The following is a 20,800-nucleotide window of genomic DNA, read 5'->3' as shown; positions in this document are numbered from 1 at the left end:
ATACATGTATTTATCATACGTATCAAGTTATATATCACGAGCTTATCAACTAATCAATACAGCTGACCTTATAGTTTAGCTATTTTTCTCATTTTCTCTACCCCCCCCCCCCCCACCAATTAAATCAGTTGAAAAGATTGTATGAAATGGACTTTATTTACCCCTACCCCCACCCGCGCCTCTAAAAAGACTCAATTTTTGGGAGCAAAATTTACTTTAGAAAATTGCTGATGATCCTAAGAAATGTACCACCTTTTTTGAACTTAGGATTAAAACGATGAGTACTTTTTGTAATATTTCGCTTTCCTCAAACACACAGTGTGCATTAGCGAACATGGTTTATATTTAACCTACATTATCATAGTACATATACATCTCTATAAGACAAGTCAATGGCAGAGAGAGAAAAAATAAATCGTCAAATTACATTATGAAAAGCAGTTCCTGTATAATTCAACAGAAACAAATGTTCAATGATGTGGTATGATATATACATGTAGAATTGTAGCAATGATATAATATCGAGTTTGAAACTTGGGGAAACCTTTTAAATATCTGAATATGACAGTGAAATATAAACAATTTGAAGCTAACACAATGTAAGGACAATATATATGTATACATATAATTTTAAACAATTTTCTCAGAGTAACGTTTATTTCACATCAGATTTATAATTTTTGATGATAAATGGGGTTTTTTTTGCAGCCACCGACATACCTTTATATCCTTTAACCCCCGCTGTGACTAATTGTATCATCTTTGGCAAAAAATGATCAGACGTAAGTTATGATGCAGCACAGATTTTATGAGTCAGCTATTCAGAGAGAGACAGAGAGAGAGGGGGTATATATAACTTCTAAGAAGTAAACAGAACGTATTCACTAAAACAGAGTTGAAACAATGTTCTCAGCCATGGAACAGCTGGAAAAGATGCATTATCAGGAGACCTTGATTAAGAAATCACAAACAGTTGAGAGATCTTCTTCCCTTCGTATTGAAAGACCAACTTCATTGGTCCTTAGGCCGCATGTAAAACGAAGGAACAGTTTACCAAGTCCTGCGGTTATTGAATCCATTGCGCAGATACCGAGTTTGGAAAGAGTACGATCGTTTAGTCTCACAAGAGACGGACTGAAAAACTGTGGAGACAAATTCAGGCGACGCAGTACTTATAGTGAAGGCCAGGAAACATGTTCCACGGGAGCAACGTCATCAATAGAAAGCATCTGTCAGAAAGAGCAATTAAGGGTGGCCATCATTGGGTCCAAAGGTGTCGGAAAGAAATCTCTCATAAATCAATTTGCAACTTCGGAGGAACTGTACATAAACAATAAAGGTAATTTAGGTAAAACAAAAGCTTTAATATCTAAACGATATTTCTACAAAATTGTATTTGTTGGTTTTTCATATTATTTTATTCAGGTATAAGATATCAAAGAATGTGATGATTATAGATTTAAAATAACAAATTGAAACCTGACATAACCTGTAGCACTATGCAGTTAAAGAATAAGTAACTGTATGAATAACATGACATATGATGATATAATAACCCAAGGATAGCCCATAAAAGCTTAAATTAGTCTAAAGCTTAAATTAGTCTATTTCCAATGGGGTGTTTATATTTATTTAAGATATGATATATTGTATATCTTTTAACACCCCGCTCAAGAAATTTTTACTCATATAGAGACGTCACCATTGCTGGTGAAGGGGTGTAAAATTTAGGCCTATGCTCGGCGCGTACGGCTTTTGAGCAGGGAGGGATCTTTATCGTGCCACACATGCTGCGACACGGGGCCTCGTTTTGTTCTTGTTTTTTTTTTTTTTTTTTTTTTGCGGTCTTACCTGAAAGACCGCCCCATTTCGTCGCCTATTGCGACAAGCAAGGGGTTCTGAGGACCTATTCTAATCCGAATCCCTATTGGGATACTTCTAGGAATGGCCTGTGTATATAAATCTATGTAAATCTTTAGTAGCGGTTAACTCGTCCACTGGAGATGACCCGTCACAGAAGGACAGAAATAATCTATAATTAAATTATAAAGTTACTGAAAATATCAGAACGTTATTGGCTTCTTAGATTTTAGATTGTGATCTCCTTTACTTACACATGACTGCATACTTCTCTAGATGTAACGAGCAGGGATGGAGAAGAAATATGTGTCGTGATGGACGATCAGGAGTCGTGTGTGATGTTTGTTGATGAAACAGAATTAGCGGTAAGACGTAATTAGCGTAATATTATATACTTTATTACGATACGGCTACCATATAACAAAACGTGATAAAAATGACATAATAGAATGCCTACCGTTGCGCAAACAAGAAATGTTGTGAAGAACATATCAGTCACTGTGCGATACAGATTTCTTAGATGACCTGCATTTAGAATTCCTGTCGGTCTCTGTAGGAAATTTATAGACCATAATCGTGATGTAGTTCTGGACTTCATATCAAAAAGAACTATAAGTAGACATCATACGTGTTTAAGGTGGGAAAATTAACTTGATATACAAAGGACAGGCTATACTTATATCATCAGTAAAGCTATTTGTCATGCTGTTTATTTGAATTTACCAGATAATCCTTAAATACCCAAGAAAAATTAAATTCCCAGGATTACCTTCACTTTTCCATTAATTAACTACGCACAAAAGTAAAAAAAAATAATGTATTTTTCATGGAGAACAGACACTGGCCAGGGCCGTAAATTACATGGAGGCGGAGGAGTCAGCTGCCTCCTCCAACTTTTGAGCCAAAAAAATTAAAATTTAAAGTTCATTAGAATTTATGTTGTTTCCAATAACTAAGAACATGATACCTCCCTTAAAAAGCATTCCAAATCTTTCTTTTAGAATGAGTTAGTCAAGTAACATCTTAGAAGGCCCTAGAATCAAGGATTTTGCACGAAACGTGTTCAGTGTGCACAAAATGTGCTCAGCGTCTGGGGGCCTGGGCGGCCCCCAGACCCCCGCCTAATTTCCTGCCTCCTCCAAATTGAAGGTTAATTTACGGCCCTGCAGTGGCTTTAATTATATGTGAAAACATGATTAATAAGATTTTATTAGTTCAAACAAATGTCTATAATGATGAAAATATTTTTAAAGATATAAAACAATGAACGCAGTTTCATGGATCGCTTTCGATGTAAAGCGTGCTTCGTAACAACAAAAAATCTTTTGTTGATTATTAGAAATGTTTCCTCACCTAATTATGTCGAATTATTAGAAATCAAATGTCAGAAACAAAATTAAAACAAAGTTCTTACAAAATCTTTACGTAACTTTATGTATATTAATCTGTTTTTTATTTAAATTTTTATATTTAGAATCAAGCAGAAAATGAGTTGGTGGATTCAATAGTGGTGGTCTTTTCTGTCGTAGACGCCAAATCTTTCAAAAACGGAATCAGAAAAATAGAAATGATGAGAGAAGAAGTCGAGTTTGACAAGCCCTTGTTTCTGGTTGCAAATAAAGTTGATTTGGCAAGACAGAGAGCCGTTGCGGAAAAAGGCAAGTGAACGAAATATTGACTAGACGTCGTCCAGAAGTTAAATTAAACTGAAATGCGTTTATATTGTTTCTACTGTAGGATTAAAAGCTATATAAGGATAACTTTCATGGTTTTTGTTTATCATTCGTAAGTAATATTATTGTTTTTTTCTTTTACATTGATAGAGGCCAAAAAGGTAGCGACCAGATATAATTGCAAATACATCGAAACATCTGTAGCTTTGAGTCACAATGTGGATCAACTTTTGGCGGGAATTATTCGTCAGGTGCGCAATAGGCGTCAGAGTTACACCAATAAAACGGAAGAACTGACCAAAGATCCCAAAACAGCATCCATGTTTACAAAAATACTTCTTCAGAAACTAATGAAAATCGGACATCACGAATTCTCCTGTACAAAATTATTTGACGTGTAGGAAAATAAACCTGAATGAATTCTGTCCAAAGTAGAGATAGTTTACATATCATTGAGCGAGGGCTTTGGTTATTATGACTAACGCATGATAGTATGCATAGTATGTGCTAAAACAACAGAGATCGGTATAATCTGATATGCAAAGGGTGAAAGATGATGGTCTGAGTCACGAGAAGAATGTTTGTATGAATGTGTGAGATTCTGGTGAGATTGTCGATTTATTGATGTATCGTATATTGATTATGTATAAAACACACTGTTACATGTTTTTCATTTTAAAAAATACTTTTTTACACTTTGTAATAAAATGTTTATATTCTAACCTGTCTTGTGTAATGTAATAACGAAATATTTCGAGTGCAAGTTCATGCAAGTACCCCCATTTTCTGATTTCGTGGGAAAAGGAAAATTGTGAGATGATTTGTGCGTATTATTTGGATCTTCAGAGCAGCAGCGTTTCAAATTTTGAAATACCAAAACAAAATCATTCTTCAATGAATAATTAGAAAATAATAAAAACGTATGATATATCGTTGAAATCTTTACACATCATTTATAATATAGAACACTGTGCAAATATATTATTAATTTAATCTCGTATGCGTGTTAAAATGTATGAATTACTTGGATGTGACGAAAACGCCTTTTCCATTTTTTCTTCCATGTTCTAGAAAAGTCGGTTGCATCATGAGTGCCATGTCAGAATACTTGTCATTCCTGTGTAATATGAAAATGATACATCACAGCAGGCAGCGAAAGCTGGCAACTTCACCCAAATTTCTTTCGCTTAAACGAAAGGGGGGAAAACCTGTTTTATTTTTCAAATTGTTTGAAAGCACTGTTCGTTCAGAACTTGAACGGCAAAATCAATAATGTCAGGTTTCCAATCATGAAAGTACCAAATTAATTAATAAAAACATCATTTATTATTAAAGACTGTACAGAAAAGCAACCCATATTACTATCAGTGATATACAGATTTACTAGAATTCAAACCTTACAAACTAGAAACATTTCTATTACGAAATACAGGTGCACGTGTTGGTTAGAAGGAAAAAGTAACCATCTGAACGACCTATCGAAAGCAAGACTATATTTACCGATTGACGTACATGTACTTATGATTCACTCTTCACTGCATCTCACGGATACATAAACAACTCTTGCAATATTCTGAGCACACCATAACAATCAGCACCATAGTCTTGGAGTTATGTTAACAGTAAAAAGTAGTCAAGAGTTCCGGGACCCTGGGGGGCTATTAAGCCCTTCTGAGGATTTCTCTGAACCAAATTTTAAAAGAGCATCCTCTTTTAAACAGAAAAAGCCGGACCACGTACGATTAAATGTCAATTTGGTGCGACGTAATAGCTTGCCAAGTCCGGTCAGCCCGAAAATGTTTTTGTTGCTCCCGGAGGAACGTCCATTAGAAAGGGTTCGGTCATTCCACATCACTAGAGATGGTTTAAAGAACAGGGGGGATCTTCTTCGAAGGCGGAGCACTATCAGCGTAAACTCTTGTGAGAACTGTAACTATAGCGGTGAGGCGTTGGTAAGCGCAGATAACGCAACACCCCGTGTTGTCCGAGTAGTGAGGGTGGCATTAGTTGGATGCGATGAAGTCGGAATTCATACATTGAAAAATCAGTTGTCAACTTCAGAGGAAGTGTATATCAACCACCACAGAGGTAGGTGTTTTTGATTTTTAATGTGATCCGTGCGTAGATTAATCCACTGCACATGGACGTTAAATGTCGATCCTGTGTGAATCCTTCTAACATCTTGTTACAAGAATGTTTCTCTGGTGTTGATTAAAAGTGAGGCGCATCAAAGGCCACCACGGAGACGCTACGATCTGCTTACATGTCTATAAATTGGAAGCAAACTTAAGTCAAATTTACCCTTCGTTTGTTAAGATCTTCAAAATACTTTTTGATATTTTGAATCATATTCAAATTCTAATCTCAATACCGATTTCATTCACTTAAGAAATAAACATTTTTGAAAATACACGAAGGCATGGACTGTTACGCTTTACACCAGTACACGTCATGACGCGCGTTATAAACTGTCGTGAAGCGTTGCAGATCATACCTTCATGTACGGTATTTGCAAAACTGAATTTTATTTTATATTTACTGCCACTTTCATTTCTGTCGGAATTCTCGGGCGTTAAAACAGTCGTACTATATCAAGATTCACACGCATGCTATCATTTCAACTGGTAAATGTATCCAAGGCAAAAACATTGGAAATGTAATATTTTTGAATATCAATAGTGAACTTAAGTCTATTCTTATTATGTGATCATGGAGTCTGGTCATAAAATCTATCCTGACCGTCATCAACGAATGAATCAATGTTCGAATACATACGCGTTTACTAGTATTTAGCTTTAATTTCTATGGATATCATTTCAGACGAAGCTGAATCACCGGAGGATATATTCATTCTCCTCAACAAGGATGAATATTGTGTGCAGTTTGTGGAGGAAACAGAGTTCGTAGTAAGTGGATTTCAAATAGATCGTCTGGTATCATACAAGTGTAGCTAACATATTAATCATCAAACAAATCGAAAAAAATCCAATCACTTTTAGCTCATGCAGGCATCACACAGTGTAGCACTTAAAACAAAGTGAGTAGAGATTGAGGAAGATTCCTGTGATGTAACAGGAACAATAGGACAGAGACAGGGGTATGACAGAACTGGAGAGAGAACAACTTCTCAAGTATTCAATTCCAGATGACACGGCTAGAACATCTCGTGCTTCATTAGATCTGAATGTTTCCCTAGAATTATTTTCCTGCCTATAAGCTATAAGCAATGCCCAGCACATGCTGTCATTGCCAGACTGCTAAAAAAATCGCTAATAAGTTGAACATAATTCGAAGTAAAGGAAGAGTTTCAGGACTGTAGACCTTGTAAGATACACGTGTACGTGTAATATACACGTGTGCGTGTTAAAAATGGAGTAAAAAGTACGTCGAATATAATTCAGTACACGTATAGGTTTTATTGAGTCATTAAGTTAGAGCATTACTGACTGAATCATTAAAGTCTATACGATTTGATTCATGCATAAATGTTTGATAAATAGTTTTCCGTGAAATTGCTTAGATATACCTTTTTGAATTTCAGTCTCGTATCAACAATACAAAATTATATTTGTTATTGATGAATATATATAATGACATCTTCATACGAAATAAACGAATCGTAATCATTTATGTACAAACCCTGTGCTGTACTCATTAAATAGTGTAATGTACTTATTGACAAGTACAGATTACATTTATAACATATATTGGCATCTAAGAAGCAATAGCCTATGATAAAAAATCACAAACACTTTGAATTGTAAATAGCAAAAGTTGATATTACTTGGCGAAGCTTAGTTGATTGTAAGGCAGGCAGACCAATATATATATATATATATATATATATATATATATTTAAATCTTGTGCCACGGAGGTATTTACTTTTCATTAAAAGTGACGAAAGATTATGATTCAAATAAAAGAATGTTGTTTTCTCTAAAAGGTGCAATAAATTATGTTTAAAAAGTATCTATATAATGAAACGTCCATAAAATATCAGACGGAATTTTAAGACATAACTATCCCAAAAATAGAGTAACATTTAGTTACCCACTTTTCTTCGTACATCTCATCACAATCCCTATCACAGGAAGAGAGTTTTATTTCTGATAACATTATTATAGGATTAACAACCATAAATCCATATCTATTTTTAAAAGAATATCTACATTTGGAAATTCCAATCACATTGCCTCTGTTTATATTCTAGTTACGCAATTGTAATTGCACACATTTCCAGGATGACAAACCTATTTTCTTCCAAATCTATTACAATATATTCATCCAACTTTCCCGAAGGGTTGCTACTGTATTTTTGTTTGGTTTTGTGGGTTTCCTGTTATAGTCATTGATTATTTGTCTCCTATAAACAAGCGGAAGTCCCATGAACTACTCTTCCATTTACCGTAAATACCTATAGAATTTGGATATGTTCCAGCCTCGGGTCATAAATGGCATGTTTTCAGATCATTCCCACATAATTCAGTACGTACTATTCATTTCTTTTTGCTGTGGTAGTTCCTTACTAACTTTCATTTGATTTTGGCTCCTTCTTTAAGCCAGAAACAAAGACCTACAGTTACGTGTATCCGTTAATTGGTTATTCGCCAATACCAGCCACTTTTTAGACTTTACCCTAACAAGAAAAGGTTTAGAGAAAAGTGTCTAGGAGACGTTATGAGTGAAAATTGATTATAATGGAAATTCAATAAAACGTAGCTTTAGCAAGACAATGAATAGGTGCAGTATGAAACAGGATCTGTAATTTGGTATACTTAGCGTTTAGCTCATTCATGCATATTAAGACATTGCCAAACATTTCGCAATGTGTCTTCTCATCATCTCAATTACGATAAATTGAAATGACGGAATTGGAAAGCCTCGGCATCTAAGACATGCCATCGCTACAGGAATATATATACAGTGGTATCTTGCCTATACAGTATTGTGTTTCAAAATATAACATCTCCATTTATTTGCGCTAATTGTTGTAACTGCGTATTTTTGTCTTTTATAGAACATTATTTTTCTTTGAATGACAACAATTAAGTTGAATGTGGCCGTAAGGAGCCTACATTTAGGGGAAAAAACTTTGTTTAGAATAGAAGACGAGTTGAATTTAAGATGTGATATGCATGCAATATCACTACATCTACATCTGATCGTTGTACTGTTTATGTGTAGTTGATAAATTGGCCTCAAAAGGAAAAGACTTTGGTCTAGAGCAATGCTAATTTTCTTGTAAATGATAACGTAAGCTGTCAATTATTAAGCTGTAGCTATCGTCACATCATAGTTCATCAAGTCCTAACACTCCTAGCCGATTTCAGTAACAATTGCTGGGACGTTCTTTACATACTGTTTTCCCTATGGGTGACTCTGTTAACCTGATTAAGTTATAGGGCTTACGGCGGGTGTCACCGGTCAACAGGGGATGTATACTCTTTGTATGCATTATGCCCCCACCTCTATTTTCTCCCAATGAACATATATGTGCATGTGGTATTTATATAATTGTACCCTTGGCAATATTGTATATAAAATTTAAAATTATATTCATTTACCTCATGTACCATTGTACATGGTTTGAGTGAATCAATGAATTGAATTGTACTCCTCCTAGGTACTGATCCCATTTCTGGTGTGCCCAGGGGTCCTTGGTTTCCCTACTCTGGTTCTTTATAGGGTTTATGAGATAGATCACTGTTCGTTATTTTTATCATTATCTCAAAATGGTCAAAGCGTGAGTTAATCCTATGGTGTGATGAATCGTGCATGGCACTGCCGCTGATGGAGAGTTCTGGTATATGTAGGGCTTTCTTTTACAGGAGAGTAAGGAGCTACCATTGACATGAGGTAATCCTGTAGTATGATGAGTTGTATATGACACTGTCACTGATAGGAGTTCTTTCTTTTACAGGAGAGTACGGAGCTACCCTTGGTGGATGCGGTGGTTGTGGTATTCTCAGTCATAGATTCGTCTTCCTTTCAATATGGAACCAAGCGAATTGAAATGATCAGACACAAGATGAAATATGGTTCTCCTATCTTTCTCGTAGGAAACAAATGCGATTTAGCCAGGAACAGAATGGTTTCTCATAAAGGTAACCGTGTATTTTCCCCAATGAGACATTGCTTTTATTCTGCCTATCGGTATATGTGTGTCTGTCTGTCACAAAGTGTGTGAACACTATATTTCCTACAGGTTATGTCAAATTGGAATGGAGCTTTGCAGAAATAATCATTACCAAGTGAAATTGTTAGCTTGTGTGTCTGTATGTCCATCTGTCCAGCCCATCCACCCATTTTGGGTTTCTGAACGTGATTTCAGTTAAATCACTTGATGAAGGGCATGTAGTTTTTGGTGCTTTGAACTTCTAACATGAGACTGTTTCCTTCACACAACAATCGTAAATGGACTGCAAATACAAAATGTGTGCATTACAAGGATTGATTTTTATGCCCCCGAAATCGGAGATTCGTCGGTCCGCAAAAACTTTAACCTTGACCATACCTGTTGGATGGTTAGCATTAGGGCTTTCATATTTCACATGTGTATTCCTTGTGACAAGACCTTTCTTTTGGTAACATAATTACTTTGCTGTCATACAAGGGCATCAGTGTTTCACAAACACATCTTGTAATTTTTAAGAAATTTATGGCTTGTTGAAATTAGTCAGTTTGTTAGAACCATTCTTTGGAGAGATGTGGTTTTCAAGTTCGCCAAAGGACTTATTTGATTCAAAGGGTAATTGTATCGGCCTTGACGGCATGCGCAGAGGTATGATATGATTTCTTGAATTTTGAATTAAGAAATATATTGCTTATTGAACAAAGTAATATGGGGCTTTTCAGCATAGGGAGGGTATTTCCATTGTTCAACATATCATTTTAAAGTTTTTTATTGACGCAGTTAAAATTTGAATCTATCTATCTATTCTGTTCCACCGAGGATTACACTTGTTACTTGTTTTTAGCTCAACCGACACAAAATCTAAGATAAAGATGAACTCGTTCATATTTTCATAAAATGTGTAATGATTCCAAATTCTTCATTTTCTAATGTAGATGCCCAGAAGGTTGCGGACAAACATATGTGTCAGTACATAGAGACCTCTGTTGTCCTGAATCACAATATTGACGAACTATTGGTCGGAATCATTCGCAAAGTTGCTCAAAGACGGGAAAGCAAGGAGCAGACGACTTCGAAAGAATCTGCATCTCGGTCATCTAAAGCCCCAAGTTTCACAAGACGAATGCTCAACAAACTGATGAAATTAGGACAGTCAAAAGAAAAATGTTCTAGTTCATACGACTGAAAGTTGACTACCAATGTGTGTGAGCGTGTTCAGCTGATGTAAATGTACATGTAATACCGGTACCTCATTTTCCCTACTGGAATCGTTAGCCTTTGTAAAATCTAACTGTAAATCTTACAACCACATGACAAGATGTTATGATCATACAGAATTTTTCAGCGTGGTTGATAACTCTATCTGTCATTTCATCATCTTCCCACTGCAACCATTCCATCATCTTCCCACTGCAGTCATTTCAGAGATGAAATCTCTTACATCAATAATTGTAACCCACTTTTGGAAAATCGAGGGAGTTTAATTTAAGTCTTTCTGTATTTTCGTCAATTTGTGGTTGGGGTTTCCGGTCGATATCGCCTATAAGGCATAATATATTAACTTGAAACTTTTTGGGCGTAATAAGAAGTGTACTGGCTTTCTAGGTCATATGGGAATTGTTGATACGAGGTCAGTATTGCATATTTTGCCCAATCAGTTTTCTCCCCAGAAATACACGAACATGCAAGATACCAACTTGGACTTTGCATGTGATGGATACTAGTATTCAATATTTTTCTTTCTCTGTAAATGTATTTTATTTTAATTTATAATTAATTTATATAGTAATTTATTTTGTTCGTAACTGCCTTTACTTGCAAAGAACCCGGGCTTTTTACTGGGCCATACAAGCCAACAATGCAATTGTGATATTACGTCTGTTTACAAATGATAACAGCGAGCAATAACACTTCTACCGAAGATATAGAGGACTGTGCGCAATTTGAAACATATGTATTAGAAAGGTCGTTGACAATATCAGGAAATATACACCCACCCTCTATTTTGCAAGCTAGGTTCCAACAACACGCAAATATCGCGGAATGGCATATTACTCAATAACTTTTCCCCCTATCAGTTCTTCGCTATATACATTTGTAGTTTACTATAATTACCCAAGCTTTATTTTCATGGCGTAAAGTAGTATTCATTTGTAAGGAGAAGTCTGTTTGAACTTATATTTTGATACTCCCTGCTTGATGTATGTGTTTAATAATGCAACCTGGAGCGTTTGAAATCTCCCAGCTACCACCAATGTGTCTTGTAAGCGCACATATAATCCAGTGAATATGCTTGTTTTGCAAAATAAAATCGGAAGATAGTTTCAAATATTGGTTTTATCTAAATTGGTATTTCTTATTTTTCTCGTTAGGAGGAATCTGTTGAAGGTCCTGTATGTAGTCTTGCGAAAATGTAGGATTTTCGGAGTGTGTGTACGAGAAACACGTATTTTCGAGTGTGTGAATGGTTTTTAGTCATTGTTTTATTTCAATGAATGAATGGTTTTTAAATAAAGAATTTTAACTGTTTCACCTTTTTTTATTTACTTTCATTTTCTTGGGGAATGACCGATGCCATAAAATACTATAGTAACCGTCCCCGCCTTTAGAGTATGATGGGAGAAGAGCGATACACTGAATGGTTAGTGATGACTTAAAATGTTTTACACGTGTATTCCATTTGTAAAGACCTTTATTTGGGTACCATAAGACTTTGCAGCCATACAGGGGCATCACAAACACATCTTGTTTCACTCTGTCATAGCAATATTGCAGTCATCTGGTATCGTTTTCAAGACATTCTGGATACGGGAATATCTTTTTTAAACTAATAATTTTAATTGTTCAAGAACACTTCAGTAAAGGTCTTTCAACTTTCTTGTTGGAAAAAAATATAATGTTTGAAAACTTTTAAGGAAACGTGTCACTGACGTTTAACCTCAAAGGGGAGGAAAGAGAAAAATAAAAATAACAAAAACAACAAAAACAATAAACATTGAATTTGCATAAACACAAATGGTTCAAATTTCAACCTTAATTATGTATTAAAGAATTTCCTCGTATTTACACATCACATTTCATTTTCAAACACGTATTCCACCGAGGGACAAACGAATGTGATTTACCGTGCCTATTCTGGATTCCAAAAGTTAAAAAAATTGTTACAAAGAGAGATATGATGTAAGATCCAGTAAATATTCTACCAAGCCCCTATCTTTACTGTACCACAAATAAGACACCGTAAAGCAAAAAGATTTCAAATAACAAAAGTTTTAGTACATTTGAAATCACAAAACTTTTCTAAAATCATCATCATCAAAATGTACAACTTTTCAACACTCCTCACGATGGCTTTCCGACACCGCTCACTTTTCAACACTCCTCACGATGGCTTTCCGACACCGCTCACTTTTCAACACTCCTCACGATGGCTTTCCGACACCGCTTTAAAGACATGCAAGCCATATAGATGTATGCAATGTAGAGTTTGAATAGAGTTTTGTATCGGGCTTCAAATTATAGAAAACCGTACGTTGTTATCGGAACACAATGGACATATTGTACATCATTCACTTAAAAGATAACGAACAGTGACCAATCTCATAACTCCTATAAGCAATACAAACTAAAGAGTTGAGCAAACACGGACCCCTGGATATAAAACTATATGAAAAGACTATAACAAAGTTTTGAGCCAGTTTTTGACAGACTCGAACCCATACATGTACTTATAGAATGGTTACACCTCATGATTTTATTTCACCTTATAAGAGGAAGTTAAAGTCGTGAAATATGATATGTAAATCTTTAATGCAGGCATAGATTGTTACAATTATAAAACGATTACACAGGTCCGAGTAAATATCACTATATGATTCATATTTCAAAGAACGGGCTTCACTAAGTGTTGTCAAAAATCCATACATATTAACATACAGGTAGTGAATAAAAATGATTATTAATCGATTAATTGGGATTGATATGGGGGGTTCCCAAAAATATCGGTCAGCGAAAAACATTCACCTACGAGGTATTTATATCTAATTCTGAAGCCGTGAGTCTTTTATTGATTTCATTTCGTTACATGTAGACATTTCACAGCCTAAAACGTAAGATATATTTACATCTTAAACAATAACAACCCAATCGATATTAATTAAAAAGAGGGAAAATAAATATCAAGTTCCATAAATCAGATTCCAAGTCGACATGCAACTATATTGTTATTAAGAATGAACATTTTCATTACGCTAAAGTAGACCCAGAACACACATAGCATCTCTTTTTTAACACCACACCTGAATTTCATAGTCAACAAAAATTGATTCCTGTCGTCTGGCGCGAGTAACGTGATAAGCTGAACTGGGGAATGCTTCATAAACCTGGCGCAGAAATAAAAATCAAGAAAAGAGTTTTATTTTATCATAAAACTCTAATATAAAGTCTTAAGAAATTAATTACTGACGTCCCTTCGAGAATTTTGACCATACGAATCCTCACTGCCACAGCCATGATCGTCATGGATACATATGTAGGTCTAAATCGGTCTATATCGGGAGAATTTGTACCAAGAATTTGGATACCAGTTCTCCTGGAGAATAATTTTGTTATTCTATCAAATAGAAATCTTGTATTCTTTCAGTTGTACGATTACTGATAAATATGGAAACCTTTGACAAAGATGTTTTGCGGAAAATAGTTAATTTTGACATTGCTCACTCGAAAGGACCCATTCAGGGTAACAAAAGACCTACAACGGAGAACAATTTTCCAGAAAAAGTCATAGTAATTATCATCCTTCATTTTGTGTGTGTGTGTGTGTGTGTGTGTGTGTGTGTGTGTGTGTGTGTGTGCCGTATAATATGTTTGAATTTTTGAAGTTTACAAATTGAGCATAAAATTCAGTTCTTCTATCTAAACAGTGTATTCCTTATTTTAACACCGCTTTTGTCATGAATTTTGGCCTTGAATTTTTTCAGAGCAGGTCTGTCCCTAAATTAAATTACCGGTATGATAATTTGATAGGCTGCGATCTTAAGAACAATTTACATTAAGATTTTTAGTGACAACCCTGTCCTGTGGTCGAAATTTACATTAATTTTACCACAAAAAGAAAAGAAAAAACCACACCAGGGAACCTGTTTTTTTTAACAAACATTTTTATACTTATTGTAGCTCAGTCAAATACACCGTTGTCACTGTATACCGAGGTCAACCTAATCAAAATTAGCTGTTTTGTACCGTTAGCGTTAATAAGATTGTGCCGGGGTTCCGTTTTTTTAATAGTTCGAAACCACTTCACGCCACACGTGTACATTTGTTTGAAATTTCACCTTTTCAACACGTTTTTTAAAAAAATATTTGGTATGAAAAATTTGTATATTTTCTTTCAATGATCTAGTGTATTCAGCATCGTTGGGACACTGTGTCGTAATCGCGTGCTCCTATCGGGTATATAATATAAGTTTCAAGTTTGAATTGATGATTAAATTACCTATGATCTTGTACTTCCGTTTTGTAACAATGGGGATGGTCGTGTACAGTTCTTTGCACACTTCATCCTTCACATTTGTTTTTGTTAATACTATATATGCATGCGTTAAATAACTTTTCCTATTTGGTATTTCCGCAATGACGGTAGAGGTGATGTTAACATACTTCCGGGGTTCCCAGAAGTACTTTAGCTCCTGGTGTTAGGTAACACACACATTCCTGTCCAGAGCGTGAGAAAAATACACGTTGCGTAACCTAAATCGTTATTGCTGATGTGGGCGACATTAAAAAATCTTACAAATCAATTTCAGTATATACCCCCCTAAAAACCGATTTAAATACACCAGCAACGTGTATTTCCTTTGCATGTAGGCTTCATATAATTTTTATCCGTTTGAAAACAGTTTCGTAATTAAACTGGATGTGACCTGAATATGTAGGCGTGAAATCCGACCGTAATCCCAGAGACTAGCTAAGCTTCTATGAAATCAACAATTTGCTTGAAAATATCGTGTGTACCGAAGGCGAAGGGAAAAAAAAGATAGATAAACACATTGCAGGTTGTAGAGGACAACGATTATAGATATCATATCATACTTCAGGGATCTCGTTGCTGCCCCTCCCTATGATTCAGGGACCTCGTCGCTACCCCTTCCTATCCTTCAGGGACCTCGTCACTACCCCTCCCTATCTTTTTAATTTAATTACTCCCGTTTCCTCTTTTGAACAATACTCGAATGTCGTTACATGTGCGTACTTTTGGACAGTCATGTACCACAAACATAATTTTTCTGAAAATCTGGAGGACGATCCCGAAAATCTGATGAAGTTCAGATGACGACAAAATAAGGTAATATTGGAAACATTCCTTGAAATGATACACACAATTTAGATATCTACCTTCAGTTCATGTTTTATTAGACTAGGGGATTATGCTTGTCAACAAAGAAACTTAATACATATACACGAACTGATTACAGGTAAAATGTATGACGCAGGGAGTGTAGTGAAATTTTTTTCCAAGACGAAATTCCGTTTCAGTGTAAGGCCATGCCAGTACTATAACTAGTGCAACATCAATAAGCGGTAGTGTGTCATCTGTATCACATTCCCTGAATTTCTTCTATTATAATTCTTTTGGAATTGATATTACTTTTATAATAGACAATGAATACATGTATGTTGTGCACAAACTAGTTCGATCCGATTGTCTGTGTAATCATTGCCAAACATGGAGCGTCGTCAAGGTCAAAGAGTGCTTTGGTTGGAACAACGTAACGAATGGGTCAACGATATGATATTATAGTACTAAAATGAAAACAAACCCCACACGAATATTTAAATTTTAACAATGAAATGTGTTCTTTGTTGTTTTATCGGATGATTATTGCAGAAAAAATGTTTAAATTAATTGCATGCAACATCAACTGGACATGCAACAATAAATTTGTAATGCCATAAACGTTGGTAAGTAAATATACATAATTATAAAACAATGGATGTATATGTCGGGAACACGCAGGAATTATTTCAAACATACATGTATCTATGATACGAGAAACACAGTGTAACTTTATTCTATTATCTCGGTGTGGATTTATTATTTGGAAATCTATTTTCAGAAAGTTTCATAACCAAGATTAAAGACATGATTCACTTATCACTGGAAAAACTAGTGTTTTGACTGTAACCATAACGTTTTATAGCAACTAACTCTAATTATGCCTTTTTTTTTTAAACTAAGGAAATACATCATTGGTATTTCAAAATGCGCAAAGCCGACGTATACGTTACAAAAATTCATTCACGATAATAGATCGATATTCTTAATACGACGTGTACCTATGGTTACTGTTCAACATATGACCGATGACTGCATACAACAGAATTGCTGATTGGTTTGCGGAAAAAACATTATTGTTTACTATGATACAGATCTGTGTTAAGCACTGCCAGGAACTATATTTAGAGGATGCAGTTTCTTTTGCATCATTTTACAAGAAGACGCTAATATGTTATGGTTTGCATGACAACTTGCAAAAACGTCGTAAACTGCCTTAGAATTTTTTTTAATGAATTTAATTTTTTCAAAAGATTTTCAATCCCAAAATGGAGAAGACAACACTTGTTTACGAGTTTTTGGATTTAACTGACTGTGAAGATTTCCCAGCTTCAAAAACTAAAGGTTCTTTGTCTGTTCCGTGTACCACGGATGCGAGAAGGAACAGCAATACCAGTTGTGAAACCTCGTCCAGCTACATGAGCGAAAGCAACGAAAACTTGGGGGACTTTTGCTGCCCAAGTCCCACTTATTCACAATGTGACAGTTTGTCCCTTTCTGAAATCCTCCACGTTTCAGTCCTTGGCGCTCAAGGAGTCGGGAAGCGTTCCCTGTTACACCAGTTTACAGACACTGAGGACCAGTTTACAGACACTGAAGACATGTGGAGGGATTTAATGGGTAATTTCAGTTGAAAAGAAATTTCACCATAATAGTGATTTTGTCAATTGTATTTGCTAATCAATATGCTAAGATAACTATTACAGGAAGTGACATTGTCTTTTTACAGAGTTTGAAACGGGAGGCACTGAAATATGTGTTTCACTGGACGGCAAAGAAACACCTCTTATGTTCGTTGAACAAATACCTTTCGAGGTGAGGCCATATGAAAATATAAGATAACTATTAATCATTTCCTCTTTTTCTGTTTGAAAACAAATTTTACTGCTTTGTTTTGTAGAACTTTTGTTATAAAAAATTCATGTTAATCGATATATTTAATGGGTTCAATAAACTGCAACACAAAAATAGCGATATTCTGATATTTACATCAGCGGATGTTTTTAACCGAGAGGGATCGCGAAAAAAATCAATAACATCGCACGATGGAAATTACTCACATGTACCTAAATCTCCTTGACACTTTTTCAGAATGTTCGAGTTTGCGCATACATGGATGCCATCGTAGTTATGTATTCGGTTGTAGATATGGAGTCCTTCAGATTGGCCAACAAAATTATAGAGGAGATCCGAAAGCATTTTCAAAAACCAATATTCCTTGTAGCCAACAAAGTTGATCTGGAGAGAAAACGTGTTGTTTTTACTAAAGGTATACTGTATTTACATACACACACACACACACACACACGCACACACACATACACAATACACACACGTACACACCACCACCACCGAACACACGCGTGCTATCATAATAGCGAATAAAACTATATCATATATTGTTTAATTTTGAATAGTCATAAATACTGTATATATTGGGAATATATCAACTTAGTTGTCTGTAATTTCAAAAGTTCTTGTTTTGTTCCATAATGTCGGTACACTCTACATAAATACTGATATAAAATAAAAGGTGGATACACTTTTCTTTGCTATACCTGCATGTTTTAAATAACAGTTTCTTTATTTTTCAGATGGTGAAAAGCTTGCCACCAGGTTTGGTTGTAAATACGTAGAGATGTCACTCATCTTGAACCACAATGTTGACGACTTATTAGTGGGTATAGTTCGCCAGACTCGTCTGCAACCAATTCCACCAATGACGTCAAAGACAGAAAAAGAACGAAACAAAGTTCAAAAATTGACAAAAAGACTTAGAAAACGATGGAGAAAATTACGAACGAAAAGGAAACCATGCACAAATCTTTTTGACCTTTAACCTCAACAACAATTCAAGGAAACAACTGTCGTTGACAAGATTAAATCCTTGCAAAGACACTCTGATGTCTGAGTGAGAATTTCGCACGACTTAAATAAGACATTCAGTGAATATTCCAGACAGGATACTGTAATAAATACAGAATGTGTCTATGGAGATAGTAGAGAAACCAGAATAAAGAGGGACGAAGTCACACTTGGATATCTATTGAAAGCAAACGCGTCTTCCACAAACAACCAATGAAATGAAAATCAAGAAAATTACAAATTATGTGAATATGGTGCTTCAACTTATTGAAACAGCAATGTTTCATTAAAAAGTTTCTTTTTCATTTATATCAAAGTCTTGTTCGATTAAAACATAACATTAATCGTATAAAGGTGCGTATGTCACGGGCCTAATTTGGTCCCCAAAATTTGAAGCAAGTTTATTTTGATGAATATCATCTATGTACAACTGTCTATATTGGTAATCATAAAATACATGTACTAGTATGTCATCGAAAGTTTGCGATTTTGTTCTATGATTTTGAAATGTTGATGCCAAAGTGCACATTTTTATACTATCTTCCTATCTGCAAAAATAGAGCGATTTAGTGAATTAGATTTGAATTGCATGTATTATCATGAATATGTTGCATGCGAGATGAAGTTAAAAAAATAATCATATTTCTAATTACAAAGACTTCATTTAGATTTTCGCGTTTTTGAGGGGCCAAACCTGCATATATATTAATGTAAATGATTCATCATACACGTGAATTTTGATATGTAAAATATACATTCAAATAAACTGATGATTTAAAATCTACAGATTACATTCGTATTACAAATTTTGATAAGTTGTTAAGCTTTAAATTTTGAACCAGGAAATTACCCTTCTAGGTATGGTGATCAAATTATCTACTGAATTCTATTTCTTAACCAACCCAGTGGTAAACTTGTACTAACATACGAGTAAATTGTTTTAGAGTTGTTGGTCAGACTTTTCTTTAAACTCGGTCGAAAAGCAGTCACACTTGGGTTTAAATATCCAAGATTCAGTTGACATTATTCAATCCCGTGGGAATCCGGGTTAGAGTAAGTCCTCAGTACCCCCTTGCTTGTCGAAAGAGACGACTAAATGGGGCAGTCCTTCTGATGAGACCGCAAAAATCGAGGTCCCGTGTCACAGCAGGTGTAGCACAATAAGGATCCCTTCCTGCTTAATGGCCATAAGCGACGAGCATAGGCCTAAATTTTGCAGCCCTTCACCGACAGTGGTGACGTCTCCATGTGAGTGAAATATTCTCGAGAGGGACGTTAAACAATATTCAATGAGTGAATCAATCAATTATTTCAAGCAATCCTCTGTTGTTACCTTGGCAAAACCTACAATGGCACAAAAGTGTTGTGACCTAACGCGCTTCTTGAACTATGCCGGGGTGAAGCGGCACGGTATATATTAGTTTATTCAAAACTGAAAATTATTTTCACAAAATACATGTACATTCATTGTCAGGGATTACCCCTAACAACCACAAACTCAAGCTGCTATTGCAGGCGTTGGACTACGCCAAATTTTCACCAACTTTAAGAGGTTACGATACAACTGAAATACCTTCAAACAAAACTACAAGGACTAGTCATTGAAATCGCTGTTAATTTGAGGTTTTACCTTGGACAATTTTCGTTACAGATTTTGTTTCCAAAGCCCCCCCCCCCTTTCCCAATGGAGTTAAGAGGAAATCGATTTGCATTACCTCACTAAAATTGCTCAATCAAAGACGGTACATAAAATGATTGATTGACCAACGGGTACGTAGAGCCAAGTCTTCTAAATCAAAACATTAAAAATAAGTACGAGGACTGTTCGATATGTAATGTGTATTGTACCACATCGCGATAACGCTTTGCACAATTTCATGAATGATGACACTCGTAAATAGCTCTATTCAATACCTTTCCAACGGTGTAAATAC

General features: G+C 35.3%; 3 protein-coding genes across 4 annotated transcripts; all 3 read left to right on the top strand.

The window, feature by feature from the left end:
* The first annotated feature begins 807 nt into the window (after positions 1-807).
* LOC130051302 (GTP-binding protein GEM-like) lies at positions 808-4,255 on the top strand. The gene is made up of 4 exons (XM_056153149.1): positions 808-1,339; positions 2,137-2,225; positions 3,335-3,518; positions 3,684-4,255. The coding sequence occupies exons 1-4, from the start codon at positions 904-906 to the stop codon at positions 3,932-3,934; spliced, it is 960 nt and encodes a 319-aa protein (XP_056009124.1). The 5' UTR covers positions 808-903; the 3' UTR covers positions 3,935-4,255.
* A 795-nt stretch (positions 4,256-5,050) lies between these two features.
* On the top strand, positions 5,051-12,196 carry LOC125664770 (GTP-binding protein GEM-like). The gene is made up of 4 exons (XM_048897581.2): positions 5,051-5,621; positions 6,354-6,439; positions 9,455-9,638; positions 10,603-12,196. Exons 1-4 carry the CDS (start codon positions 5,147-5,149, stop codon positions 10,851-10,853), a joined length of 996 nt encoding a protein of 331 aa, XP_048753538.2. The 5' UTR covers positions 5,051-5,146; the 3' UTR covers positions 10,854-12,196.
* LOC125668271 (GTP-binding protein REM 1-like) lies at positions 12,173-19,646 on the top strand. 2 transcript variants are annotated; one of them, XM_048902177.2, is made up of 5 exons: positions 12,173-12,308; positions 17,255-17,621; positions 17,731-17,816; positions 18,093-18,270; positions 18,596-19,646. In XM_048902177.2, the coding sequence occupies exons 1-5, from the start codon at positions 12,306-12,308 to the stop codon at positions 18,838-18,840; spliced, it is 879 nt and encodes a 292-aa protein (XP_048758134.1). In that variant the 5' UTR covers positions 12,173-12,305; the 3' UTR covers positions 18,841-19,646. The 2 variants fall into 2 exon arrangements, with proteins under 2 accessions (XP_048758134.1, XP_048758144.1); XM_048902187.2 differs by having other exon boundaries at positions 12,297-17,621.
* The last annotated feature ends 1,154 nt before the right edge of the window (positions 19,647-20,800 follow it).

The sequence above is a fragment of the Ostrea edulis genome, chromosome 1, assembly GCF_947568905.1.
Source record: "Ostrea edulis chromosome 1, xbOstEdul1.1, whole genome shotgun sequence".
In the NCBI taxonomy this organism is placed as follows: domain Eukaryota; kingdom Metazoa; phylum Mollusca; class Bivalvia; order Ostreida; family Ostreidae; genus Ostrea; species Ostrea edulis.
Note: the sequence above shows the minus strand (reverse complement) of the source record. Positions and strands in the feature narration are given on the sequence as shown.

Coding starts and splice junctions, on each gene's coding strand:
- LOC125668271 (XM_048902177.2), top strand. Junction 17,622..17,730: donor CATGTGGAGGGATTTAATGG/GTAATTTCAGTT, acceptor GTCTTTTTACAG/AGTTTGAAACGGGAGGCACT. Junction 17,817..18,092: donor TTGAACAAATACCTTTCGAG/GTGAGGCCATAT, acceptor ACACTTTTTCAG/AATGTTCGAGTTTGCGCATA.
- LOC130051302 (XM_056153149.1), top strand. CDS start 904: ATGTTCTCAGCCATGGAACAGCTGGAAAAGATGCATTATCAGGAGACC. Junction 1,340..2,136: donor ACTGTACATAAACAATAAAG/GTAATTTAGGTA, acceptor ATACTTCTCTAG/ATGTAACGAGCAGGGATGGA. Junction 2,226..3,334: donor TTGATGAAACAGAATTAGCG/GTAAGACGTAAT, acceptor TTTTATATTTAG/AATCAAGCAGAAAATGAGTT.
- LOC125664770 (XM_048897581.2), top strand. CDS start 5,147: ATGTTAACAGTAAAAAGTAGTCAAGAGTTCCGGGACCCTGGGGGGCTA. Junction 5,622..6,353: donor GTATATCAACCACCACAGAG/GTAGGTGTTTTT, acceptor ATATCATTTCAG/ACGAAGCTGAATCACCGGAG. Junction 9,639..10,602: donor CAGAATGGTTTCTCATAAAG/GTAACCGTGTAT, acceptor TTTCTAATGTAG/ATGCCCAGAAGGTTGCGGAC.